Genomic DNA, 18847 nt, shown 5'->3' with positions numbered 1-18847 from the left:
GACCATAGTTGGCCTGGACAAATGTTTTTGTAAATTAACTGTAGTACAATGCATTGCATTTCCAGGGTGCCTTTTTGGTGGGGCAGCCTTGATATTGCGGCAATGTACAGTGGCCAGTGCTTAATTTCAGCCCCGGGTCTCTACAGTTCTGTGACCTCAGCAATTCATTTCCACATCTGGCCGCACCACATCCAGTATTGCCCTCCTCGCTGTCCACGCCAGTGGCTACCGATTAGTCGCCGGCGCCTACTCCGGCGACCGGGAGAGCATCGAGCAGCCAGCGAACGTGCGAGAGGCACGCGCAACACGATCCGCTTGGCCCAAACCGTGGCACGCACGTGCGGGGGACGCCCGGCGGACGCGTGGTTCGTGGCTCGCGGGTCGTGCCACCCACGGTGGAGTTTTGTGCGGCGCGGTGGTCGCGATTCAACGGTTGGCCGCTCCGCGAGCGGACGCGACCGATGGCTTCGCGAGCCCCACGGCCTCGCGCGATCCCTCCGCGGTTCTGTCCTCAGCCCAGATTTCACGAGTCCCCAACCCCCCTTGCCCCGCCCCCCGTGCCCTGCCCTCCGCCCGCACGAGCCAGGCAGATGCCAGCTGCGGTGATCGGCTCCCCTGAGGGCCTCGTCGTTACACTGCACTCGCCAAAGTTTCCATTTAAAAGGAGGAGGGGGGGGGGAAGTGGTGATTTTGGAGTGGGAGGCGTTTGATTTGTCACTATGGTTGGGGGTGGCATGGGGGAAGTAACGAACAATCTATTTTTATTTTAGCAGTCGAGGCCCAAAGAGCGACGTGGCTCTTTTTTAGAAGCGGCCTGGCCACAAAAGACAGCTCAACGAAGTGGCTTATCATTTGTATCGCGCAGTTGTGTTGTGCGTTTCCAGGGCCGCGCCGCGCGTCATCTGGCACGGCGTCCAACACCGCGCCGTCCGCGCGCCGGGGAGATTCCCGTTCATGAATTCTGATCTTGGAAGAAGCCACCTCGGCACGCGGAACAAAACGTTTGACACCAAGCCGGGGCCGCCGAGCTGCCCGACGCGCTTTCGGCCGTGTCCACCGTTTCGCGCCGCGAGGCGAGGTGGTTTTTTCCAAGACCGGAATTTGGGAACGGGAATCTCCCGCGTGGAATGAAACGTCGGACATGGTGGAGAACGCGTCGGAGAGCTTGGCGTACCCCCGGCTTGATCGACGCGATTCGTTGGCTGCCCTTCCCCGCCGCTGGTTCCTTTCAGGCCGCCAGTGTTCTTATTCATTGTTGGAGCGCCAGTGAAAATGTTTGCTCGTTGGAAAACAAACATTTAACGATTAAAGAAATCCTTGAGATATTTGCTCTGGAACAGGGGTGGGGGGAGGTGGGGAGGTGACGTTGGACGCAATCCGAGCGCTCCCCGCCGTCTGTCCGCGTCGCCTGCTGCCCCGCGTGGGAAGATCCGCGCGATCGTTTCGGTCGACCGCGGCAACGCGACGGATCGTTCGTGGAGGCAGCGCGCGATGCGAAACGTCGGACGTCGCGCCGAAACGACCCCCACGGCGCGGCTCAAACGCACCGGACGTGGGGGTTTGGAGAGTTGGACGGCAAGGCCGCCGAACGCCTGCGTGGACGTTGCGTTAACCGGCACCTGCCTTAAATCCTGCGGGGTGTTTGGCCGTCCGTAAGCGGCACGGTTCGGTAACATTGCGTTGCCCGGATCGTGGGGTTCGTGAGCAGAGCGCTTCGGTGTGAACGCACGGGGGAAGAGATGCACCGAAGCGGGCAACGGAAACGGCTCAAGCCCGAGGGCTTTACCAACTCTGGTTGCACAGGCTTTTTGTGGGGTTTTGTGGGCTGTGGTAGGAAGTCGAAGTGTATGGTGGTGGATTAGTGTGGAAATGGTAGAATTTTGTATATGATGACAAAAACATGCAAATTAACTTTTTATCGGGGAATTTTCTTTCATTAGCCACAGTCGACATGCGATGGTTTAATCATTTTAAATGAAGGCTGGGGAGAGGAGGCCGGGGTTGGGTGGCTCAGAGGTCAGAGCGCTGTACTGGTGATGCTGAGATATCCTGGGTTTGAATCTGGCTTTCAGCTGGGCATTGAGTGTATCGAGTTGGTGGACATTTCCCTTTCAAACCAATGACTGCGCAATAATGTTACTAATAATAATTTAATTGGTTTTCTTTTTTACTAAATGTGGATATATTTTTTTTGCTAAATGTAGATATTTTCCAGCTCCCCAGAATTGACAGCCATACAACAAAGATTTAGCTTCAGCAGGGGCCCGTGGAAAATCGTACTCAGAGGTGTGTTTGTGCATTTATAAAAATGGTCGCGGGTAATGAATCACAGAATTGGTTCTGGCTCATTTCCTTCTGGAGACGACCGTCCTTAACAACTGGCGATGCAGCGCACTGCAGGAGTTTTACACGAATATCAGAATATTTATACTGGAGGAATCCGATGAGCTATAAAGATGTCCAGTAGGGGCGGATTAGAACGTTACAACAACAAACAGTGCAAAAACATCAAAGTCGTGTAAAGTACAATGAAGGTGAACAAATCTCCCAAACACGTACAAAATAAAACTAAACCATCCCCAGCCTTGGTAGCGGCAAAGCTGCTGGGGTGGATGTGCTTCGCCCAGAGTTTTTAAAAGCACTGGACCAGTGTAAGAGTTTCGTGGTTAACAGGCCTCTTCAATGTTGCATGGATGGCGGGTACAGTACCTATAGATTGGCGAACTGGGGTCGTGGTTCCCATTTTTAAAAAAGGGGACCAGAGGATGTGCTCCAACTACAGAGGAATTGCACTCCTCATCGTCCCAGGTAAAGACGATGCCAGAGTGCTGCAGAGGAGGCTCCGCCCGGTGGTGGAGTCTCAGGTTCAGGAGGAACAATGCGGATTCCGTCATGGGCGTGGAACAATGGACCGGCTCTTTTCCATTTCACAGATATTTTGAGGAGTCATGGGAGTGATTCTCCAGTCTACATCTGCTTTGTAGACTTGGAGAAAGCATATGACCGCGTTCCCCGCAATATCATGTGGGAGGTTCTGCGGGAGTACGATCTACCGGTGCCGCTTTTGTGCGCTATCTGGTCCCTCTTTTCCCGGAGTGAGAGCTGTTTCTGTATTCTTGGTGTTAAATCAAAGTCGTTCACTGTGGGTGTTGGACTCCGCCAAGGGGGGTGTGTCGAGGTCTCAACTCTTGTTTGTGATTTTCATGGACAGGATATCAAGGCACAGCCGAGGTACGGAGAGTATCCAGTACGGGGGCATGGAGGTGGCGTCACTGCTTTTAGCAGACAACGTTGTCCTCTTTGCCTCGTCAGTCTGTGATCTCCAGCGGGCACTTTAGCGGTTTTATGCCGAGTGTGAAGCGGCTGGGATGACGGTCAGCACCTCCAAATCTGAGGTCATGGTTCACTCCTTGGAGACGGTGGATTGTTCTCTCCAGGTGAGGGGGGAACAGCTGCCCTTAGTGGAGGAGTCTAAGTACCTCGGGGTCTCTTTCACAAGTGGTGGTAAGTGGGAGCTGGAGATTGGCCGGCGGATCGGTGCAGAATCCGCAGTGTTGCGGGCGCTGTACCACTCCGTGATAGTGAAGCGGGAGCTGAGTTCTCGAACAAAGCTCGCAGTCCACAGGTCAATCTACGTTCCCACCCTCACCTATGGTCATGAGCTTTGGGTAACGGCCGAAAGGATGAGATCCCGGGTACAAGGGGTCGAAATTAGGTTTCTCTGCAGGGTCGCCGGGCTCGCTCTCCGTGATCGGGTGAGGAGCTCGGTAATCCGGGAGAGCCTCAGAGTCGAGCCGGTGCTTCTCCGGATCAAGTGGAGTCAGTTGAGGTGGTTCGGGCACCATGTAAGGATGCCCCCCGGGAGACTCCCCCTGGAACTCTTCCGTGCAGCAGCACGTCTCACTAGGCGAAGACCCCGAGGGCCTGCCCAGGACACGCTGGCGGGACTTTGTCGTTCGGCTGGCCTGGGAATGCCTGAGAATGCACAGGACGAGCTAGAGTCTGTGTATAGTAGTGTACTGTGTATAGTAGTGTATAGCGTAAAGGAGTGTAGTGTATAGTAGTGTAGTAGTGTATAGTAATGTAGTGCTAGAGTCTGTCGTCAGGGAAAGGGAGGTCTGGACCGCCCCTACTCAACACGCTGCCGCCGCAATCCTCACCAGGACAAGCGGATTGATAATTAATGGGCAAATTAACATCGCCATCCTATGAGTCAAAAGCCCACTGAGGTATGCATTTATGCCGTAACGCGATGACAATTGCGCAACTGGAATTAAACTATAGGGGTTGGCGGGGGGTAGGAAAAAAAAATGCTGAGCCGACGGCTTTCTCCAAAGGCTCAGCAAATAGCTCACCGTCATCGGTAAAAGCGAGGGGTGGCTTTCGCGTTGTCTAACCAGCTGGTCGTGTTTACGTAACGCCGTGTGGCAGCAGCAGAGCCACTGGAAAGTGTGCGCGGCCGATATTTTTTTGGCAGATCTTATCCTCCACCGTAGGTCCCGTGCCGCCCCCTTTTGAAGTGCCGGGGGTCGCGACCTCCGTGCCGGCGGAGAGGAGCCCCTCGCCGGTGTCGCACATGCGATGGGGAGAGCACGAACCCCACAACCCCCGAAGCGTGATTTGCCTGGCGCGAGTGCTGTCGTGACGTCGCCGCCACCGCTTAGTGGCGAGTGGCGGCTGTTGTTGTTTGTGTGTGGTAAGGGGAGGGGAGAAGATAGCTAAGTGGGGGGAGGGGGGGCTGATGGGTCTGTGTCCCAGGGGCAAAGCTACCTAATTCTGGCGCTGTAACAGCACCAACCCATTCTTTTAGCAATGTGCGGCCCCACGATTTCTAGGCGTCTGAAGCGTATGTTAGTGTAATCCCGAAGGGGCTTGCGGTACCGGGGCACAGTGCGTCAAATGATTTTTAGGACTGTTGCAGATAGTAGAGATGTCCTGTCTCCACCTTCCTGGCTCGCTGGCTCGCGGAGAATTGCTCTCACGAAATACGGGCAGAGTCGGGGGGGGGGGGGGGGTCGCGATCGAACAATACCGACTCTCGCACCCTCGCTGGGATTATGGCGATGGTGTGCTCATGTTCGTGCGTGCCTCAAACCGTCAACTCATTCGGTCGACGAGGCAAATTCTCTAAAACTCCAGATGATTACCGACACACTGATGCCCGTCTGGACCTTTAGGGTAATTTATTTTTATATTGACCCGAGGTTATTGTCTAATTTGTTAGAACTGCACCATTGTAGTCCCTGATGACAGTGTAGATAATGGCAGCGATAATGACTATGATGATGATAACGATGATGACAGTGATGACATTGATGGTGACGGTGAGGATGACATTGGTGATGTTGAGTCACGGCGATGGCGATGACTGACGACAGTGATAGTGACAGTGATCATGACCGTGATGACATTGATGGTGACGATGATGACACACGGGTCGTGATGATGACCGATGACGGTGACGGTGATGGTGATGATGATGACGATGACGGTGACGACGAGTGATGTTGACAACGATGATGACGGTGACCTTTATTAACGCCGCCCAGGCCGGGCCGGCGTGGATGAGGTCGAGAGCGAGTGAAGGCCCTCGGAGCACCCGGCCAACCTGGCGCCACTGGCAGATAACAACAACGGCAGTGGCGGCGGCGGCGGCGGCGGTGGCAGTGGCAGAAACGGTTTCCACTCGCCAGGGCGTGTGTCTGCGGCGGCGCTACTGTAAATGTTTATTGAGACGTGCACGCTGTCGCTGACCGTGTTTGCGTTGCACGCAACGGATAGGGCTCGTGTTCATAACCGCACAAAGCCACGTGGCGGTGGGGCGGTGGTACCTCCTTTCTCAGGTTCCCGTCGCCGCTGTTTTCTTTCGCCAGGGGTGCGCGTAACGACGACTCGCGATTTGTCCGTTAGTTTCGGTTCTCTATTTTTCCACGTCTTTTCCCCTCCCCCCTGCCGCGGCGCGAGCATTAAGAATGAATTGGGAACTTTCGCACGCCGAGAGTGTGACCCCCCCCCCCCCACCACCGCCTTTTTGTTTTAGAGAACGGCCCACGAAAGAGGATAACGCGGAACTACTTCCCGAGTTCCCTTCCTTCAGAGTGACCTCAGGTCCACGCAGTATGAGGGAAGTGTGGTGGGGGCAGGTGGCAGTCAAACAAATAATTTTAATTATCAGAACTGAAAGTTTATTTGGCAAAATGTAAGTGCAGAATAAAATTAGATTTTTGATCTGTTCAAATTTTTTTTCGTGTGCGGTCATTCGTGACCGTTAGCTCTTGAGAAACCTGGTGTAATCGCAGGCAGCAGCTGGAACCCGGATTGGAACCTGGCATCTCAGCGGCGCCGGCTCCGCTCTCGGGAACTCCGAGCCACCTGGCACCGCCTCACTGGCAAGGCAGCTCTCCATTCTTGTGGCGAGCCGTCTGCGTAATAATGAAGTTTATAAGCAAATAACGCACGATCACGGTGTGTAACGCTCTGCTAATGCTGAGGGTGCAGTGGTGACCTAGTGATTGGCGTGCCGCGCGATGAGAACGGCGACTCGAGTTGGATACCGGGCCACGCATGCATAGGAAGGCCTTCCTCATAGAAAAATTACGCTGCAGGTTTTACTCTTTTGGGATTGTGCACAGCATTTCTCGCCCGCTACCGCCAACACGGACATTCCCGAGAAGTGGTCGCGAGACTCGCGAGATTCGCGAGATTCGCGAGATTCGCGCGTCAGCGAGGCTTTCCTGGGCGAATGCACGACGTGAAGAGAATACAAAAGAGAGGCGGTTCAAATTAGTCGACGATTCTCTCAGAGCAGAAACACACGGGTGCTAAATCGAACCACCGTGCGAGGTGTGGCGGACGCGAAAGGTAAATTCCGCTCCTATTCACGATTGCAAATCTTCGCCACCCTAACCTGGCGAGTTAAGCGGTCGCACGTTCTCGGGAAAACACGGAGCATCGGCGTTGTGGGATTTGGGCGCGTCGAACCGAGTTTGGGTGACGTCACCGTGTAACGTTTGCTCCTGCTGCTGCGTCGTGAGCAGCGTGCACCCCGGGTACCCCCCATTTGGTGTCGTTATTGTCGTCGTTGCCAAGCGTGTCTATGTGTAGCTGCTGTCATGAGCCGAACTGATAACCTGAGCCGGGCCCAGCTATCGGATACTCTCCGACGACCAGGCTCCCCCACGCTCGCGTTGCGTGCCAGCTGCCCTGTCGTGCCGCCCTGGCGCGTCGTTCCACCTTCTCGCCAGGTGTCACCGTTGAAGTGTGAACTAAGCTGCTGTGCACCGCACGAGCCCGGTGATTGCTAAAGCACCTACGATTTAGCACGGTCGGCTATGAATGGTATGGTGCGATTTAAAAGTTCTACATACACATAAACACGTACCGTTTGGTGTAAAGTGTAGCAATTTGTTTGCAATGAGTCTGGTATATAACACACAGGCTCTCGTAACCATAACTGCCCGCTGATGCTGGTTGTAGCGACCAGCGAAACATCGTACCCAGTTGTTAAACGTGGTGCGGATCGCTCTCCAGCAACAACACCAGTGGTGCTTCTGAAGCAGTAATAAATTGACACGATCATCACGTGACAACTTTATGAATTGCCTGTGCTAGTCATAAAGTACTACACACTTTTTACTTGCATGATCTGACCCACAAACCAATAATTACGAGTCGTAATGTTTTATTTTTGCACACTGCAGTTCATGCTAATTACATCACACAGCGAGGGTAGCATCGGAGGGAAGACGGCCAGAGCCAGTGGCAACAATTGTCCAAGCTCTGTTGTCCTATGATGGGATATTTGGCCAACTCCAAATTAAGATGGATATATTTGTGAGTGTTTGTGCACGTGTGTGATCTATGAGTGGGTGGATTGGTGGCCTAGTGATTAGCACTGCACTACAAACTCTGAGCAACCCGAGTTCGATTCCCGGCCACGACCAACATCAGCGGCAATTTGATCTGAACCGGATCTGGGCTTCTTAAAATGGTTAAAATGCAAACATTGTTCTTTCTTTACGTCACATGGAATGCGTTCAGCGCATGCGACGCGAAATGGCGAAATATGTAATTCAACGGAGCAGATTGAACTCGGAACAAACTCGGTAACGATGCAACGTCGGTCATGTTGGCATGTTCTTGGAACTGTTAGGCCGTTGCCATGTCCTTGTGACCTTTGGGCCAACGTTGCCATGTCCTTGTGAACTTTGGGCCAACGTTGCCATGTCCTTGTGACCTTTGGGCCAACGTTGCCATGTCCTTGTGGCCTTTGGGCCAACGTCGCCATGTCCTTGTGACCTTTGGGCCAACGTTGGGCCAACGTTCCGTGTTTACTGGGACCGCACTGCGTCGGGTCACGAAGAATGGCATTTGTGCTGCTGTTTGCTGCAGACTCCCATGCCTGTGCTCTTCCAAGCAAGGGCGAGACATTCCGTACATTTATTCCTGGTCAGGAGGGACAGGACCTGTGTTATTACATTTCCAGTTTTTTTCTGCGGAATTTTAGCACTGAGGTGCAGCCGCGAGGCAGCGAGCGGGACGAGCCGCGGAGAGGGCTAACCCAGAAAACGTGCCGACGTCAGGCCAACGTTGACACGTGGGCAGAACCATTGGTCCAATGTTGGCCTCACAATTGGCCCTAGGTTGGCCCAAATTCCCACGTTTCCTGGGAAGCCGTCGGTAAGGAGCGGTAATTACTCTCCACCCCATGCCCTCATTCTACTGCCGCGGCCACTACGGCGTTGCGCGGAAACAGACAGCAAAAATCCCGTGGAGAGTAACCTACTGATACTTGGTGTGGGTTTCTCTCTCTAGCGGCGTGTAAATACGGCCGCAGAAACTGTTGGGGGCATTCGTTGTGGAGAGAGGCGGTCGGAAGGTCCTCGGCCGTGGAGAGAAGAGGAAGGTCTTCAAGCCTGGACATGAACATGGGCAGGGAGTCGACAGCATGGTTGGCAGGGGAGGGAAGGGAGTTCTAGACTACGGTGGCATCGCCGCCGTTGCGATGTGTCGTAGAATGCAAACTGCAAGATTCTCTAAACCAGTGGGTCTTCACCTGGGGGTGCGAGGATGCCCTTTTTGAGAACCAAAGGGAGGGTGGGGGGGTGCAAGCTGCAGTCAAGGCTAAAAAACCACTGCTCTAAATGGAGCTTGATCCGAAGGCGCTGTACAAAATGTGGGACGTTATCGTCGCAAGGGGAAGCCGGCAGCAACAGGGCAGTGTGCGTTCTCAACGAAGGCAGCTCCGCAAAATTTCTGCGACCTCACGGTGAAGAGGTTGTTTTGTTAAAGTTTTCCAGATGATACGTACGGGATGTAACTTTTTTGAAAGCGTTAGTAGATTTATAAAAAAAAAAAAGCCTGCGGTTCGACACACGCACCCAAACATTGCTTTCTCCATTGGCACCACCCCGTTAGTCCGAGGTGCGTCCGATGACACTGCGGTGTTTTACGAACGTTCTGCCTCCAAGACGGGGGGACATTTATATCTGGATCGCAGTCCTAAATTAGTCAACGCGCTAAGCCCAAGCCAAAAAAGCCATTCCGTAATTGCACTGACGATTTACTCTCCCAATTTAAACGGTCTTGGATGCGATTGCAAAATAGCGGAACTGCACTCGTGTAACAACACATCCGAAAAAAATCGATAACGTGACCATAAAGTAGCGTGCTTTGACACACGTGTTTTTTGTTTATTTGTGTCCACGTGTTGTGGGGGAACGAAATGGGGAAAATGGTCGTTGAGACATTTGTAGGCAAATGAACGTTTCGCGAGAAAGGAAATCGGCGAAATGTTGCTTTGCTCGCACGACCAGAAACTTCCGGAAAACCTGCGTCTCCGGAACCGCATGCTGGCTCTTTTAAAGAACTGCTCCGTGGCGTTCTTTATTTTTAAGGAGCCACCGTCTCGAAATTAACCACACAGTGCGTTGCGGCTTATTAAAATATTGCCAGTTTTGTTGTTGTTGTTGTTGTTACCAAATTCGAAAAAAAAAATGCCGCCTCTTGTCATATTGGTTGCCGACCCCCTGGCCCCTAAGGTCACCCGAATTGTCAGATTCTCAGAAGCTGAGTAAGTGTACAGGTGACCCACAGTGCTTGCGCCCAGCGGTTTTGGGCGTGGGGGCGTCGAATGAAATTTGCCGAGCATCTCCTTGTTTGCGTTGGGGGACTGTCTTCGGGTTCTACGGTTCCCCCCCCACCCCCCCCCCCCCACGTGAAGCCAAACTCTCACTGTCCCTCTCACTGTACCAGCACCCTCCTGGGAGAGAATTGGGACTAAAGAGAGGCTTTCTTCCGATGTAAATTGCGGGCATTATTATTGTGCTTTTTATATTTACTCATTTTAGGAATGCGTTTTTGATTTTGGGAGGCACAGGGCCACGTGTGAGAGTCTTAACGATTTTGTTCGGGAAATATATTGCATGCATTATTATTTTTACCGCGAGAGAAGCGGTTTTGAGCTGTTATGCACCATCTCCCCACTCACGCGGGATCACTGTCTCGCCCCAACCGTGGCCAGGAGCAAGGGGACGGCATGGGAGACATGGACGGGCTGGTGAACGGAGAAGGCGCCTCCGCAGGGAGCGCCACCCTGCTGCAGACGGGTGACCAGGGCGGCGTCGTCAAGTTCGGCTGGATCAAGGGGGTGCTGGTGCGTCAATGACAGCTTCCGCACGGCACGCTGACGATCCACCAAAAAATACACACGCGCCGCTGGCTCGCCGGGCTCTCGACAATGCCAGGGCCAACCTGAACCCACTCGCTCAGATAAATCCAAGCCACTGGCCGCCCTATGCGCCAGCTCGCTCGCCTACCTGCTCGCCCCTTGCACTTCACTGCCTATTCAGTAAACTTCCCTCCTACTCAACTATCCATGTACTCACCCACTGACCCACCTACTTACTCACCTACTCTCCTAGCCTCACCCACCCATCCATTACTTAATCACCCACCCACCTTCTTTCCCCACTCTCACGGTCAACCACACCCACAACCCACCCACTCATGCACCCAATCGACCACCCACCCGTCAACTCGCCCATCCACCTACTCAAGCAATCCACCCACCACCTGTACACTTGCTCATCCATCCACCCACCCAGTCAACCATTTACCCTCTCATATACTGAACCATCCTTCCCCCCCACCCACCTAATCACCTACCCATCCAGTCGACCCAACCAACCACCCATATAATCACCCACCTGCCCAACCAGTGAATCACCCACAGACCCATGAGCTCACTCGCCAACCATGCTATCAGCTGCACATCCCTCTTGAGTCACAGTTCAAGCTCCAATTTCAGGGGGACGGTGAATCATCGTTGCCGTGTACATAGACTGTTACGATGGCAAGATGTTAACTACCTCGCTAGGTATGCAGGAGATCGTGAGTTTGATCCCTACCCTTGACGCCTGCTGGAAATTTGGAGTTTGCGTGTCTCTCTGTACTCGTGATCGCGTGGACTCTTCTCCAGGTTTTTCCCTCCACATTTAGAAAAACGTGCGTTTCGAGTATTTGGCTGCTATAAATGTCCACGTGATAAGCCACTTCGTTGAGCTATCATTTGTGGCCAGGTCGCTTCCAAACAAGAGCTGTGTAGCTCAGTGGGCCTTACCTGGCAAAATTAAAAAAAACAGTTGATGCTTTAGTTTAGTTACATGATCACTTGGCGGCAGTGGCAGTGTCTTCCGGGCTCCTCGCCATGGCTTAGGGGAATTGTAAAACCCGCAGCAGATTGCCGGCACTCTCAAATTGGAAGGCGCTATCCATCATTGCTACGACGTGCTATTCCCCAACCCCACCAAAATCCCGCCCGCCTGGCCACTCCACGTTAACTCTTGTGCGGCACAACCGCGCACAAAATCTCTCGCAGAGTCGACCCGTCGCGTTAGCCAAGTGGCTAAGGTGAAGGCGACGCTCTGTAATTGCTCGTGCCACTGCTGGTGGAAGGACACCCCCCCCCCCCCCATTAGGAGGAGTCCAAGAGGAGCCCCCTCTTAAGGATAATTTTGGCCTACTTCTTCTTCACGCTGGGCAGACGTCTCAGAAGAGGTGGAAGTGCCCCACACATGACGGACCTCCATATCTATTAACTGTGGGTCGAACCCATTTATACCATAATGCAGGGTTTTTTTTTGGCTTTATCGCATACATATAAATGTGTCCGCGGGGTGGACAGAGACGGCGGTGGGGGTGATTTTAAGAAACTTTCTCCATCGTTTCAACTGCCACTTTGTGTTGAGTTTGTCCTTTCCCCACACCTCCGATTAGCACGGTTAGCAACGTACGGTGCAAAAGAAGTTCAACATACATACATGCTCCGGAATTGGCGACCTCAGGATTGCAAGTCCAGTGCTGCCAACCATAGTACCCAACCCTTAACCGCATCCACACAAACCATGGTAGATGTCTCTTACTGGCTGTGGCATGGACAATTAAAAACTCTCCAGCGTGTGACTGTGGTAACCCCGAGCATACCATGGAATACTCTTTGGTTCTTTCTGTAAAGTCACGTAGGTATAAAATAGAATAAATCGCTACTTTTCGGGCACAACACAAGCGTCCATCATCAGGTGGGAAAGCAAGGCCTGCTGCTGAGGCAGACTGTTTTAAAAAACGTCGTGATTTATTTTATTTTCTACCTACGTGACTTTACCGAAAAAAAAACAAAGTATGGATTCCTGCAGTCACGAAAGCTTCAAATCAACATTGGAATATTTAACAACTCAATTCCCCTGATTCACATCACAGTGAAACGCCACTCCTGATGCAATTATTCGTCCCAGCCACCTCGTTGTAAAATTGTAGCAGCTCGTCTCCATCTACGCGAGTCGTACAAAGAAGAAGATCATTCCACCAATGGGGCAACATCCAACCACGTGGGGTCCATTTATAAATGGATGGAAGGATTTCAGGAGGGGCACAACTCCATGAGCAGCGGTGGAACGCGAGCACGTGTTTTGTAAAAGACGTCAAATATTGTTGCACCTGAGGTCCAACTCGACTCGGTTGGCATCGATGGCCCACCGTAGAGGAACACAGTATGTGGTGGTTTGTTTTGGTTTTTGGAAGAAAAATAATAGCTCCGTGTGAACTTCTCCGGGGCGGTGGTTTTGGCGAGCCAAGTGCACATTAGCGCTGCACTCGAGAGCAGATTAGGTGACTGCTCGCGGAGCGATTTTTGGCAGTGGGCACCCACTGGTGATGCGCGCACCACAACGACAACCGCTGTACACCACTAAGTGGCGGTTGACGTCACCACGGCGCTTGTGCCATGCTAGGTGCACTTTGAGGCCGCGTGAAGTGCCGAAGGCCTGCCAGCAGGAGGTCACGGGACAGACCAAGGTGCCATGGGTTGGCCTACTGAGATGACTGGCTGATGCACTAACTGTGCTCCCCACTGTGCCACCTCTGTACTTTAGCCACCTGGTGCTCCGCTCATCGTTGTGAGTGTCGCTCCTCTACCCTCTGTTGTTGCTGCAGAGCGACTGCCTCCAACTCTCCAGCAGTGTCCTTCACGGGCCACCTTCAAATAGGCCGATCTTGATCAGTCATGTTCAAGTCCAATCAACTCCATGTAATAAAACGCAAGAAACGTCGTAATAAAATCTTAGTTGATACCACATTTTGCCGTTGCTGCAAAAAATCGGGAAACATCATTGGAAGAAGCGGAAGAGCTCGCGAGACCAGAAGAATGGAGCGCTTCCGTGTAAATGCATCGTCCTTGAGTGGTTTGCGCGACTTACTCAACCCGATCAAAAACCGGCGACTTTTGAACGTTGCGGGAAATCCGAAGAGTCTTCCCGCACCGCCGCGGCGGCTGCCTCGACGACGGGAGAACGATGGTGGGAGAGCGTCGCGCAGAAGGTCGCCGTGCGTTTTTGAGCTGCGCTCTGGGCAGACGAACGGTGACACCTCCAAGCGTCCGCCGTCGTTGTCGTCGGCCTCCTCTGGCGTGCGGCGAGCAAGGGGGGTGGAGGGTTGGTGACCGTTTGAGTAGCGGCTCGGTACCTCCGATTTCAGCACGGTCGGCTTCGTACGGCGCAAAAGAAGTTCTACAAACGACATACAGCTGCCGAGTATGCAGGCGGCGCAACCGCACCGGAGCCCTGCGGGGTCGGAGGGGAGCGCAGGGGCAGCGAGGCAGCACGGTGGTCTAGAGAGGGGGGGGGGGGGCAATCGCATTGAGGGCCCCCACCCCCTCCCCCGAAGCATTTAATTTTCTTGAGCCTGGGGCCCATCGCCAGCCACGCTACCTACGCCGCTGCCTGGCGGGAGAACGGTTCGCCTCGGCAATCCGCAGCGGCAGCCCTGCCCTGCTAAGGCTGCATTTATGCTGTGCAGGTGTTGCCAATTAACCGGAGCGAAGGTGGTTCATGCATGTAGGGGTTAACACTCGAGGGAGAAATCCACTGTACTTCGATTTCAAAATAACATCGCCGCCGCCGTACGCATAGAAACCGGCTCGCCGATGGCGGGGGGCTGGGCCCACGCTCCAGCGGGGGATCGGGGGTCGGGGGGGGGGGGGCGGCCGTTTGCGGCGCATCGTGCGGCTCCCGGCTCGGATTGGCACGTACGTGATTCGCGTTGCCGCTCGCTCGGGGGAATTGTTTTAACGTAGAGGATTTTATAACGGATTTTCCATGATCCCGTCGCACAATGGCTGGGGGCATTCAACTGACAAGAGGACATTAGGGTGTTGTTGTGATGTGGATGGTCGTCTTCATCGGCTGCGCTCGGATCACTCCACTGCCGGATGAAGGCCTCGCCGAGCCGCCTAGCGCCCGCCCACGAGCCGATTTTCCTCACGCCATCTCTCCGGTCGGCATCCTCTCGGACGCGTTCCGTACCTTTTGGCCGCCAATTTGCTGTCTTCCACCTCGACGACGAGGGTTGACCCTCCAGACTGGGCCCTCCCGCGTGTCGTGCGTGGCGATTTGGTCAAACCCAGAAGGCGTCCTGGTCGTACCCGGTGGCTCGTAGCCCCCACCCTTGCTCCTTCACCCTTTAACCAACGCGACTGCTGGTAGATCCAGAACCGCGGTGTAGGAGCTGTCGGTCGTGTAAGTGAAGCGGGGAACGTAGTTTGTTAATTTTCACGGGGGTCACATGATGATTTTACAGCCCATGTCTCGATACACTGCTGGATGATGACCACCCAACCGCAGTGTCGGGCACGGGTGTTGTTTGTCCGTACTTCACCACTGCTGGTCACGGTGCGTCTTGGTGAGGGGAGCACTAATTGCCCAGAAACTGGTCATCCTCTTCGTGCCCCTTATCAAAGCTTTACTGGAAGAGTTTGCTGTTGCTGCTGCTGTAAACCCTCGCGAAAACGAGATGGGCATAGACGCCAGGCCTCGTCGTGCTCTGTCAAGTGACCTCCTAACATTTTTATCTTTTTTTCCTGGAGTAGTAGCGGTGCTCTGGCTGGGTTTGTCCCTCCCGCACTGGAATCTGCGCTCTCACGGAAGAGCCCCAGTCGCCGTTAATGGACTTGACAGCTCTGCTGAAGAGGCATTTCATGCATCCGTGCGCAAATGTCACGTTCGCCCACTCTAGTGGATTTTGGATCCCTTTGTTTTTAAACGACCCCATTCATCGAAGTCGCCGAAGGAGCACGTACTACAACCTTATGTGTTTAGAAAAATATATAACCTGGCCGTTTTTTTTACATTTTGTTTTCCAAACAACCACGGGCATTGTTCCTGGCCTGGAGGGCACCGGCCATAATACGCCCTCAATCGCGAGGATCCAGCTTCAATTGGCCTCCATCTAAAAGTCTCCCTAGCCTTGGCCTCATGCGTCCTGACTTTTAATCCAAGACTCTCTCCGCGTGACGACGCAGAGGGTGAAATTTCAAGTTGCCTTGACTACAATCTCGTATTAACGTCATTTATATCGCGTCTTGGCGAAGGCGTGTTACAGAGAAATCACAAAGGTAAGTATGAATGCAGTGTTGAAGATGAGGTGAATAAATAGATGAGATGAAGTGATTGGGCGAACCTGTGATGCGTGCATAAAGTAAAGGCTAAATGTACGAGAGCAAATAATGGCGAATGGATTGGATGGAAGGGGAATGAGTGCGAGCCATGGAGAGGGATTGTGAAGAGCGAGCAGGAACGGTCGTAGTATTTATAAGGGGTAGTGGGGTGAGCGAGGGAGGAGCGGAAACTTGCGTGAGCAAAGGTGGCCGCTTAACGCGGAGGGGAAGTTTGTTCCAGTGAAGGGGGGGGCGAGAGAAGAGGAAGGGCATAAGTTTGGTTGAGCAGCAGCAGGAGGAGGACGAACGGGAGAAACGACAAAGACTGAGAACGTGGAGGGCGAGAAGGGACACAAGAGGGGCACAAGAGGGACACACGAGGGACACACGAGGGACACAGGAGGGACACACGAGGGACACACGAGGGACACACAAGGGACACAGGAGGGACACACGAGTGGCAGGATATGGTGGGGCAAGGCCATGAAGGAATGTTTTAGACCGGGGAGAGGAATTTGAACAGGCAGTGATAATAAACAGATCCTTCTCTATCTGAGGTCAAAGTGATTTCCTCATCAAATTAGTATTGAGGTGGTGCCCAAGTTCCCGTTTACAGTCCTGAGGCAGTGGTGGAATTTCCCCATCCCGAAATCTTGAGCGTTTGTCCGTGTATCTGAAGAGCAATGGAAAATAGCGGATCGGCTAAAGGTCAGCTGGTAGAGAAAGCTGCAGTACTAATCGTGGGACGCGAGGCCAAATGACAGACGGGGTCAACTCTATCTCATCAACCTGTGGTCACAACACTGGACCTGGAGGTCGACGCTGTTTGTCCACAGAACGCGGCTCTCCCTGCCATGGAAACGGAAAATTTCCAGCACTGACCGAGGAGGGTCAGCCGGTGACGGAACAGGGCTCCGTGCTCGTTAAGGGTGCGGGGAGAGACTTTGGGCCCTGGCCGACGATTTACGAGAGGCGGTGGCGCGGCAGATTGAGTCGCTCTCTGGTCACGTGTGCAGTGCGTTGACAATGGCGTGGCGGCCAGCGGACGGAGATGCGCCCAAGAGAGGGACGATAACCTCGGAGACGGAACAAGAATGACATGAAAGCAACACGAAAAATCGGGGTTAAAGCAATTTTGCTTAGCCTTGTCAAACCAAACCCAAAACCGGCCGAACCGTGCAGGTGAAAGTTTCCGTGGGTGTTTGTAAATACACCCCCCCCCTCTCTCCTGCTCGTTATGGCTGGAATCTACGCCAAACTCGAGCCCAGACAGTAGCAACCCCGGTCTTGAGACATCGCCGCCTGCTCTTGGTTTGACGGTTCCCTGCCCCCAGGTTCAGTGTCACCAGCGCGACGACGACGAGATAACAGCGGCACGGTTGGCCGCCACCACCGCTTCCTGGAGATGGTGGTGTGGTGAGGGTGGTGGGGGGGACAGAGGGAGGAGTCTGGATCCGATCCATCGCATGACTCATTGGGGTCGTCCTAAGCACACTGTTGGTGTAGCATTGAATTGTCTGAATTGTATATTTCCGCGCTGCCATTTTTAATTCCAATTTTTTTCACCGGCGTTCCACGTTATGGTCGGAGCTCTGCAGCTAGCATTGCATCACTCTGTGCTGGAGAAAGGTTACTGGAAGATTAGCACGGTTGGCTACGTACGGTGCAAAATGTCTCTACGCGAGAGATGCTCAGGGGTGTTTCTTGTCACGGCATCGTTCCAATCGCACAATCGGGGTGAAATTCGGGAAAAATATATTACTTGTGTTTGTTTTTGTGAAAGAAGCAAGTGTGCCCGCATGCGCCATGGGTGGCTGCCTCCGATGCCCCCGACAGGTACAATTTGGCGCGATGCCGAATTTTCCGAAAGGTCACGTCCCCCAGTGCAGCCGTGAAAGTAATGGTTTTCACAAGTCGACCTTTTTTATAGAGCGCCGCCCACCAACACGGACACGGGGTGGGGGTGGGGGGGGGCGCCACCACGGGGTCGGACGGGGGGCCTCTGGCCGCGGCCGTACAGGTCGCACACCGGGGTGGGGTGTGTGGAGCATAGCGGTCAGCGCTGCGGTCGGCGCGCTGCGCTATGAACCCGGCAACCCGAGTTCGATTCCCGTTCATGGCCAACTACCCGTCGCCACTTGGGAGACAAAAGGCACCGGGCGTGGTGCTGCCCCCACCCCTCCATGTGTCGTGCCGGCCTTCGTAGGTGCTCACTAACCGCACTTGCCTCAAAAGTCTGTAGAGGCTATACGGGGGATCTTTGTCTTTGCAGTGGCAGCGTGAGTGTAAATATCAAACACGTGTGGGGGCTTCTGTTAGGTTGTCCAAGTTGTGTACATCGGCACCGGTGCTGGGGGGGGCAGGGCAGTGACCTCTGCTGGCGAAATAGGTGCTTGCCGACGCTACTGACATTCCAGCAGTCTGTCTAACAGAGGGATGTTTTGTGTGCCGTGTGCGTCTGACAGGTACGATGCATGCTCAACATCTGGGGCGTGATGCTCTTCATCCGCTTGTCGTGGATCGTCGGGCAGGCCGGCATAGGTACGTTTCTACCCCCTCCGTCGTTTTGCGTCGTTCGTGTGCGTGTCTCCTCTGTTCTTGGCGTTTGTTTTAAACCTGTCGAGGTCGCGCGACGCCGCCTTGGAGGTTGCGACGCTGGGCCGCCGAGCGTCCGAGCGACCTGTGGGAGCGTGCAGGTGTGGCCCGTGGCTCGCCGGAGGTGAGCGTTTTTATAACCCCCAGCTGTAAATTGGCGGGTGAAACGACTTGTCCACCAGGAGGTGGATGAAGCGCCGTGGTGCCGAGTCGCGTTTCGATTCAAGAATCAATGATTCGTTCTTGCTTTGGGGTGAATGTCGCGGC

General features: G+C 53.9%; 1 protein-coding gene across 6 annotated transcripts in view; it reads left to right on the top strand.

Moving 5' to 3' along the window:
- The window catches only part of LOC116950729 (solute carrier family 12 member 1), a 135807-nt gene that overhangs the window by 37217 nt on the left and 79743 nt on the right, over positions 1–18847 (top strand). For all 6 annotated transcript variants that reach the window (XM_076072996.1, XM_032968742.2, XM_076072995.1 and 3 more), the window contains 2 exons: positions 10523–10654; positions 18451–18526. In XM_076072996.1, the coding sequence (XP_075929111.1) occupies positions 10523–10654; positions 18451–18526 (208 nt within the window). The remainder of the gene's footprint in view (positions 1–10522; positions 10655–18450; positions 18527–18847) is intronic.

Source organism: Petromyzon marinus, chromosome 40 (assembly GCF_048934315.1).
Source record: "Petromyzon marinus isolate PM22_M1 ecotype Great Lakes invasive population chromosome 40, UKy_Petmar_22M1.pri1.0, whole genome shotgun sequence".
Classification (NCBI taxonomy): Eukaryota; Metazoa; Chordata; class Hyperoartia; order Petromyzontiformes; family Petromyzontidae; genus Petromyzon; species Petromyzon marinus.
This window is presented reverse-complemented; position numbering and strand designations above follow the sequence as displayed.